General features: G+C 41.4%; 1 protein-coding gene across 1 annotated transcript; it reads right to left on the bottom strand.

Annotated features, from left to right (window-relative positions):
• Window positions 1–453: 453 nt before the first annotated feature.
• On the bottom strand, window positions 454–7,529 carry LOC130252227 (histone RNA hairpin-binding protein-like). Its single transcript, XM_056489598.1, has 9 exons — window positions 7,275–7,529; window positions 6,816–6,947; window positions 5,215–5,319; window positions 4,635–4,694; window positions 4,272–4,403; window positions 3,466–3,615; window positions 2,148–2,232; window positions 1,342–1,449; window positions 454–763 (listed from the first exon to the last, which is right to left on the bottom strand). The coding sequence occupies exons 1-9, from the start codon at window positions 7,316–7,318 to the stop codon at window positions 746–748; spliced, it is 834 nt and encodes a 277-aa protein (XP_056345573.1). The 5' UTR covers window positions 7,319–7,529; the 3' UTR covers window positions 454–745.
• Window positions 7,530–9,569: the final 2,040 nt, after the last annotated feature.

Here is a 9,569-nt window from a genome sequence, read left to right as displayed (position 1 = left end):
CTTGGAAGTGTCCCCTTCAGATCAAGCTACCTGATTTCAAAAGTGCATAACAAATTAGACAGCTGTAAGCAATATCACTAGCTAAAATACTCCCCTGAGTAGATGAGTTTAAGGAGTGTAACATCAACACCCAGAAATTCCATTTTAGAGATAAAACCAGGTGAGGTGAATGTAAAAGATGCCCTGTTAGTAAAGAAGATTGAAGTGTTCACCCAGCTCTTGTAGCAGTTTTTTCCTAGAGAACTTGGCAACCAGCTTGTGGACATCTACTAAATTGTCTCAAATTCACTCTGGTGGCCAAGTAAATAGATTTTAAGGTCTCCTCAAAGTCAGAGGATGGTGCTAACACAGATGTATCCTGGCTTAATACCAATTTCAGACACTTGGCTTTCAGTATTTCCCTGCATTTCATTATCCACAGAGCACTGTGAGCAGGAAATGAAGAGTCGTGTGTAAAAGTAAATGCAGTTCTGTTTATTTTCCAGCAACATCCCACACAAAAGCAACAGAAACACAAACTGCTCCCAGCAGAAAATCTGTACAGTTGTTAACATTTACAACAGTTTTACATTAAAAACAGAAAACTGGAAGAATCAAGCACCCTCCCTAGATACTGTTTTCTTGACAGCATTAATAAATGACTGATGACTATTTACAAATTTAAAATTAAGGCTACTGCTTCTAATAAAACCCAAAACATTATTGCATAGACTTTACCATGTTGACCTCCAATTTCTTAAGGGTATTAAACTTCCAATTGTTTCTGAAACATTTTTGCAAAAAAAAAAAAAAAAAAAAAAAAAAAAAAAGTGTTTTTTTTAAGGTAGTTAATCTTACAGTAACTGCAGTAGATGGGTTTACTAGCACTAATCAGTCACATGGCTCAGTACCACGTGCATTACTTAGGTCAGGTGTTTTCCAAGAGCCAGATGTAAAAGCAAGGTAACATAAAAAGAAATATCCCTACTTGGCTCTTGATCTGCAAGTGGACAACTGAAATCATGTTCACAGTGGGGGAGGGAGTGGGGGAAAATTGGTAAGACCTTGCTGTGCTATTTATAATTACTAGAAGATAGCACTGCCCTTGGCTAGTTTTCTATTGAAAAAATTTATTAAAAAAATCTGATATACATATTAAATTAAAAGTTAACAAGAAGTCACAACTTAATTGCAATTTTACATAAGTCAGGTCTGGAAAGTATCTAGACCAATCACAGCTTTGAGAACAGTCTTCAACTTTGCTTAAGCTTTCTTACTATTAACAGGTTATGGACCAAGCTAACCTCTCAAATTTAAATGAAACTTTCTCTAAAACAGTTTGCACAAGACTATTTAACTCACAGTATCAAATTCATCCAGTGGTTCACTTGAACACACTTCCAAGTCAAATTCTCCTTCTGCTGGATAGTCAGCATGTCTAACTTTGGTGGGCGTGCCAGAACAGGTGTCCTGGAAGGGAAAGGTAATTAATATTTACTAGTTAAGTAGAGATTAATAGTACAGGTAATTCAATTAACTTCTGTAATCCATTCAGAGCACCCTATAACAAAGGCTTACAAATGCATTAAAGGCCATAAAAACTCAATACTAGTCTTAAAATCAAAGATATGTAGGCATCTGCCCATCCAACCACATTTGAAGATATCTTGCAAGTGTTCTAAGGACTTATATAGGCAAACATTAAAACATTATACAGATTTAACATTAGGAAATAAAAAACCCAACAAGAAAAGCATTCCTAGATCTTTACTGCTCAGCTGTAACAAGTGCTTTCTGGACATAAAAGGAGCCTACTTCTGTGTGACAAGAGAATTCCACCCTATTTTAACATTAGATATTGCAATCTAAAGTAGTATTTCAACTCTACATTACAGTTCAAAACTGATTTAACAGATAGATTTTCTTTTGTAGGCTATGAAAAAATGGGATATTTTTAATTAGAGATGATAATTTAAGTTCTAATTCTCTAAACCCAAGACGACAGACAGATAATGGCTATAGCTGGAAAATAGTTGAATTTCAAGATTGCACAGCTTTATAAGCAGTCCCTAAATAATGTAGATGATGGGATCTGTGAGGTATTCAGGCTACTCTGGATATAATTCTAAGCAATGAACCAAATATCAAAAAATGACAGATATGCTTACATCATTATCTTGACAGCTTGTTTGAGATTCAGTAGAATTGCTTCCAACAGATTCTGTCTCCATCTCACCAAGATCAACAGGAAAACTGCAAAATCATTTAAAAGAATATAGCATAAAACAAATTGATTTTTTTAGTGTTAAGATGCACTTAGTTGTGTAGTTCTGAAAAAAAAAAACAGAGAGAACAAAGGAGAAAACCAGGAGAGCAAAGAGATCTACAGAGATCACAGGGACAGTGGTGACAAACTGGAGAAAGCAAACAGAACAGCAGGACAGCTCAGTACTGCCAAAATGGCAAAGGACTGAATTAGAAATCTTGAGACTGAATACTGCAACTTGTCAGAGACAAAAACCCAGTACTCAAGCAATGCCTCAATGCAAATGTTAAAGGAGAGGAAGGAATTTTTTTTCCCCAGACAAGGTTTTCATCCATCTGTTTTGCAAAGATTCAATATGCACTATACACAGACCTAGACCCCAGCATCTGAAGGCAGTATTTCAACACCAGTGCACACAACAGGGTTCTGGCTGAAGTACCAACTCCTCTCACACTGATGGCAAGGGAAGCTAACAGAAAGCTTTGCTTTTAGATCCTGTTGCGCTGCACTAGTTTTAAAATCAGCATGCCATTAAGGAAAAACACTGCTTTAACACAAAACTGCTTGCTGAGGAATTAAGCTCCATCTTTGTCCCCTTCATTCTGTACTGCTAGTTTTATGTCACACATTGCTGTGTATTGCTTTCTACAGAGGAAAATGACTAGGGCATCACTCTACATCTTCTACAGGCTCGGACTGTGAAAACTTGATACCTTGGGATGAGTTCACAATTCTCCCTCTCTGGTCAAGAAACATTTTATAACCACTGTTCTTCAACCAGCAAGTGAGAACGGTGAGGCAGGTTCTTGTGCACTGGACTGGTCCAAGCTCAAGATTCAGGAGACCTGCCATTAGTGAGAACTCTCCAGCACTGCTTCTACCAGATAATTTTAAGATTGCTCTGAAAGAACTGGCTCATTTCAATGATGTGGTGATTATTTCATAGAGCAGTGCAGAACTGGTTCTGCTTTCACCATTAAAAAAGTGAGGGATATGTATATGCACCCTTCCAAGGACATTGGGCAAGGACTAGGAAGATATGGAATGTTTTGATGGGGAAGGAACTGAACAGCACTAAGTGTGGATAAATAATAAGTGAAAACATTCAGCACTCACTGACTTGTCTCAAAAAGAACTATGCTGGGGGTGATGTTTATTTCTTAAACGTGAAACTTCACATCATAATTTCTATAAAAGCATCTTCAATACTCTGTACATACATTTCCTGCAGATCACATCCTTCTTCAGCTGGAGGATCCCAGGAATGCAGTGCAACTTTCCACAGTTTAATTTGCTGGTCCCACGACCTACGGCTGTACTTCTTAAATTTGTTTGGAGTTCTGGGATGAACTCCTGGTACACGATGGCATCTATTCAGATATTAGACAGGAAAAATCTATCACTGCTTTATTCACACATACATAACATAGCTTTAAATGTTGACTGATTGCATTATTTACGAGAAGAGACCAATGTGCAAATCCAGCTCTCAAGCAAAGATTTGCCAGCTCCACATGAACTTTTTTGTTTTTCTGACTTCAAGTCAAATGAAACAATAATGATAATAATGATAATAATGATAATAATAATAATAATGATGATGATGATGATGATAATAATAATAATAATAATAATAATTACAATAATAATGCTGCCTGAAAACCTCATTCCAAGCTCAATAGCAACTGTAGCCCATTTTGTCTTGTAGTTAACTCATGAGAAAACTGACTGCAAAAAGCAGATTCATTTCCTCTCATTTACAAGTACATCCAAAAGAACTTTCATTTTCATTTCAGCAGCATGAGGTATTTCTTATATACTGACTCATTAAAATAAAATCCCAAACCACATCTCAGTTGATTGTTAGTGTGATCTAAGAGTTCAAAAATGCCTTGAAAGTTTAATTTGTAGATGCCTTTTATTTGACTGTGTATTGGATACCAAGTTTAGTACAATCATGTGCTTATAAAGAGCAGGTATGACTTGCAGGTGAACATTTACTTTTCTAGAAAGTCAAGCAGCTTACCTAGGAACTTCTTTGATGTATCTATCATATGCAATCATGTTTTTTCCATAGTTTATCTGTTTTTGTCTTCTCATCAAAACCACCTCATCTGTCTCAAATTCTACTGTTGCCGTGGACTCCTTTGAATCAGAACTGAAGAAAAAAAACCACTGTAGGCTTGAGACTACCAGAAAACCAGTTGCACTCAAACAAACCCACCTGTAAAAGGCTATAAATAAACATGTTAAAACTTTTCAAACAAGTGCTCAGGTGTTACTAAACCATGGCTTTGGAATAACTTTAGAGGAGTTTTAAGAAACAACATTGCACAATGAAAATTCTATTTTCAAGATATTCCTCAGCTAAGCTAGAAATTTAACCTACCTTCCTGAGGAGGACTTCCTTTCTCTTGAAAATTCATTTATCAGGAGTTTTCTTCTGTGTCTGTAAGAATTCAAATTAGTTTTAAGAAATTACATACACAAAAAGGAACATGAAGGCTGCACTGTCACAGCTTAAAGTGGAATTATCTTCTCAGAAAAGCAGTGGCACCCCAGACACTGCAAAGTCCTTTTTGCTATGAAATGGAGGTTTCAGTTTTTCCCTTAAAAACCAATAAATATACAAAGACTTTTTCTTTCCTAACTATCTTCCCTGAAGCAACTTCTTATGATGACACCAGTCATCAGTGAGAGGGTATTTTAAGTATTTCAATCTAAGAGATTCAGGAAAAGCTTCTTCCAAAAGAGAGATATTTAGGGATACACATCCAATCTCCAGAGAGCATCCCATGACATTCCTGCAGAACTTAACCCAAAGCTGATCTAAAAGCAGCAGACAAGAGGCTAAAGTTGACCTGATTTTACTACAATGGTGATGTTAAAAATACAAGTTGAAACAGATTCTACAAGACAACTTCCATTTCCCTTCCTCTCACCACTTCATATGAAACACTCAGGGGTACCTTGCAATTTCTTTGTTAATGTTGGTCCTCATTTCATCTTCTTCCACTGCAGTTCCCCAGTCTGAACACCGGGAAAGGGGTCCAGGACCTTCTGGTGTTGTAAAACTAGAAAGAAAAATAAATTAAGGCTCTGTGTTAAAAATTTGGGTTATTGTATTTACCTCCCCCATTCACAGCCTGACCCCTTCATTATTTACAGGACTCAAAATGGCTGTGAAAACCTAGTGTTCTACTGAAATTTAAATCACTGTAAAATTAATAATCAGTTGTGAGTTCCACCTTGTGGCTGTGTGCTTTGGGTTGGGTTTTCTTAAAATTTATGTAGGTATCTATTGAAACATACTACTGTAGCTTGATAACCCAGCCCATGCTTTCAGTAACTTCCAGCTGATGTTCTTCAGAAAATGGTATGTGAAACACCAACTTTATTAATTTACTCACTTGTTTTGACTGCACAAAATGACTTAGCAATTATTTATTCTTCGAGGACTGCAAACTCATTAGCTATATAAGAGGTAAAAGCTGGAACACAGAATTAAGTTGCAAAGCTAATTAATTAAAATCACATGATAGCACCAGGAGCTGCTCCATGTAAATAGCTTTTTATACTTGTTTGATTCTGCACCTATGCTGGGATTATCAAGATGACCCAACCTCATCCTGATCTTTATTTTTGAGAATTTTGACATGGTTGGATTGGCATAAACAAAAGGTATTTTTGGCAGAGGAAGAAAACAATTTCACTCAGAGCTCAATCCAAACTGAAACCAGGAAGTATGCCTGCACAATTCAATACTGGAAGACACACAGAAGTGATGCTTATTTATTGAAACTATCTGTAAAGTTTCACCCTTGTACTGCAGTTCAACCATGCTTCCTGGAATTGGTTTAAGCTGCTCTGGATAGTGTAACCTGAGGCACTGACCAACGTGTTCTCTCCTTATCAGCAAAGGAAAATGGATGGGCACAACCTACCCCATTTTAGATTAGAAACCTTGATGTAATCAACTGGGCTGAGGCCACAACTGCCATCCACAGATCAAAGTGACTAAAGAGACTGTGGCATGAATAGCTCAGACTGTAAATGTGGTATAAAATAAGATACTTAATCTGGCTGTGATAGGAAACACTGAAGGCAGCATTATGAGGTGACTGCAAACCTGGATCCCCCACAAATGTGCTGAAATATAACACAGCTTCTCAGGGTGGTCTGTACTCCCTTCAGAAACATAAAATAGGAGATTTCTAAGAGCTGAATTTTTGTAATTGCTTTTAATTTTACCACAACTTTTTTGTACAGCCTGTATTTACAAACATAATGGGTCTGTACAGTATGAGTTCTTGATAAATGGCAGTAAACCAGTACGAAATAGGATATAAATTATCAAGAACATATCTCAAGAGGTAAGAATGAAAAATGTTGACTCTTAAGAACTGACTCCAAGATAAGAGCACTGCACTCGATCCTTTTCCCTCCTTTATGACCAGCGATTGATAAACAGGCAGGGCTTGAAAAACTGAGTAGAAGGATAGAAAGATCAGCTCGGCAGCTCCTGGTGAACAAAGAGCAGGAAGCCGCTGCCACTGACACCACTGCTCACCTGTCCAGCCGGCCGTCCCCAGGCCTGGGCTTGTTGTCCTCAAACACGGAGGATTCGGGCTCGTTCTGCCTCCGCCGCTTCCCATCGGCGCCGCGTTTCCGAGCCTGGGCCCAGCGCGGGGGGTGCTGCGGGCTGGGGACAAACAGCGACACACGAGCACCCAGCTGGGCTTGAGCGCTTTAACCTCCTTCAGAGACCGCGGTAAGGGTGAAATAATTCACCCGTTTCGTTCCCACCAACACAGAGGCGACGCCGCTCGCGGCGGGCCCTGAGGGGCTCTGAGGGCTCCCTGAGGGGCTCTGCGGGCCCTCTGCGCCCCCCCCGCCCCCTCAGAGAACTCGGCCCGCGGAACGGCGGGGAGCGAAACGGGGCCCGGGGAGCCCGGGGGGAACGGAACAGGGCCCGGGGAGCACGGAGCGGGGCCCGGCGCCGCCACCCCCCTCAGCCCGGCGGCCCTACCTGCTCTGGGTGCTGCCGTGCGGGCTCCTCTGGCGGAAAGACATGGCGCGGGGGATCCACGGGAGGGAGGGCTGGAGGCAGAGCGGGGCGCGGAGAGCTGCGGCGGGCGGTGGAGGAGAGCCGGGCGGTGAGTCTGAGGCAGAGCCGAGGGAGCGCTGCCGCCTTCCCGCTCAGCCCCTTCGCATCTCCCGCCGGCGCTGAGCGGCACCGCCCGCTCCGCCTCCCCGCGGGGCGCCTCCACGGGCACAGGTGCGGAGGGGGGGCCAGCGGGAAAGCGCAGAGCCGCCCCGCGCTCTCACACGCTCACACAAATCCCGCACCCCCCCGCCAGAGCAATGGCTCAGCCCGCTCCGCCCGGCCCCGCCCCCGGGGCGTGTTGGCGGGAGAATCGAGCGCGGCGGCGCGCGGTTTTGGCGCGCGGCGGCGGCGGGACTCACGTGAAACAACGGGAAAAAAAACCAGCCCAAACAAAAAGAAAAGTACAAATACCCGCGATTTAAATATTAAAGATGGCGGTCCCCTGCACGGTTCTACAGTCGATGAAGCGGACAGGGTATTTCAAGGGCCAGTTCAAATCCCACGCCAGACGGTTACCACATAAATTTCGCAATGACATGGCATTAAATTTTGTATCAATAGTGAAGAAGGTTGGGTAATGACACGGGGTGGCTATGCCTTGGTTCGTGGACCTTTCTGGAGCTTTTACTTGCACATAAATCCCATTCATCCTCCTATTGGGCATACACTCACATTTTAGAGCAGTAATTTAGAAATAAGCTGAAGTACTCTAGCAGAACAAAACCAGCTTTAAACAATAATACATTTGCAACCTGAGGACTGGACACTTCAGAGAGATGGTTTTCTTCTGGCCTTACAATCGCAGGATTACTAAGGTTGAAAAAGCCTTACAATAACAGGTTCATTAAAGTTGGAAGAGCCCTCTAAGATGATCAAGTACAACCATTATTAACAAGGCTCTGCTAAGTCCATTGCTAAACCACATCACCAAGCACCGCATCTGGTAAAAGAGCTGGCAGAAGTAGCAAACAAAAATTTCTTTAGTGAGTTTTTCTAATCAGCTTAAAACACAAAAGCAACTATCAAGAAGCTTTTGGAGAAACTATCTGAGCACATAATGACAGGCAGTGTTTGGTTTTGATCTTTTTTTTAAATAAAGATACACCTCAGCCTTGCTATGCATGAAAGGATTTACTTTGAAAATTCCATTACTGTTTCCTGGCCTTATTGTAGTAAATTTTGTACAAAGTCACACATCCCCTTTGTAGCATCTGCATGAACACCCACATTCCTGCAGAAAAGTCTGCTCTGCTGGCACCTCTGCTTTCCCACACACTACTATGGAAAACATAACTGTGTTCTCAAACCAATGTCATGCTTGAAGTACAGCAGAGGTTCAAAACATGCACAAACAAACTCCCCTCCCTTCAGCCTGGCTCTGACTTCAGCTAGAACAGTATGTTTACCTGAACACACCCAAGCAAGGCAGAGAGAGAACAGCTACAGCCTGGAAGCCACACAGTACTTTTAGCACACTATCTACAAATTAAATTCAGTTCACCCAGGAGAACTATCTGCTGAGACACACCTCAGGGATTACAGCTGCACTGCATCTTTCTGTCCCTGTCAGCAAAAATCCTATAGAAAAGCAGTTTGATACCATGGTGGGAACTTAAAGGGAGGAGATATCCTCAGCTGTGACCTCAAAGGAGTTTTACAAATAAAACTAAGCACACACAACCCCGGCATTTCAAAACTGGCAGCAAAGGATGGTTTCCACAAGCACAGATAATGTATCATCTGTAAGGAGACTCTCCCAGTGGAAGCTTGCCAACAGAAGATGCTTGTCACTTTTAGGGAGAAATTGAAACCTGTCTGATGAAGTTCAGGGTATATTTTGGCTTAATTACAAACTGAGCACAGATTTATGCAGAGGAGATTTAATTAAGTTGGGTAAATTTAAAGGAAAAACTGGGGGCGGAGTGCCAGACTTCTGCTTCACTTACCTCAGTTGTAAACTGTGTCAGACAGCCTTGGGTAGGTAAACAAGTGCATGGACAGGCTCCATTCCAGCTCCAACTGATCTGTTTCTACTAATGAGGTTACTAATTAGAACACAGGATGATTCTACTACCAGTGGCAGCACTGCATGAAATGACCTCAAACTTCATCTGCTGTTTCATTCCTTCACTTGTGCTACCATAGCTTGTTCAAGCACACAGATTCTGGATTAGGGAATAAATCTGCCCAAAATTTAACTGCCACAAGCAGATTGGT

This window comes from Oenanthe melanoleuca, chromosome 4 (genome assembly GCF_029582105.1).
Source record: "Oenanthe melanoleuca isolate GR-GAL-2019-014 chromosome 4, OMel1.0, whole genome shotgun sequence".
Lineage (NCBI taxonomy): Eukaryota > Metazoa > Chordata > Aves > Passeriformes > Muscicapidae > Oenanthe > Oenanthe melanoleuca.
Note: the sequence above shows the minus strand (reverse complement) of the source record. Positions and strands in the feature narration are given on the sequence as shown.

Coding starts and splice junctions, on each gene's coding strand:
- LOC130252227 (XM_056489598.1), bottom strand. CDS start 7,318: ATGTCTTTCCGCCAGAGGAGCCCGCACGGCAGCACCCAGAGCAG. Junction 2,233..3,465: donor GGATGTGATCTGCAGGAAAT/GTATGTACAGAG, acceptor ATGATTTTGCAG/TTTTCCTGTTGATCTTGGTG. Junction 1,450..2,147: donor CAAGCTGTCAAGATAATGAT/GTAAGCATATCT, acceptor TTTCCCTTCCAG/GACACCTGTTCTGGCACGCC.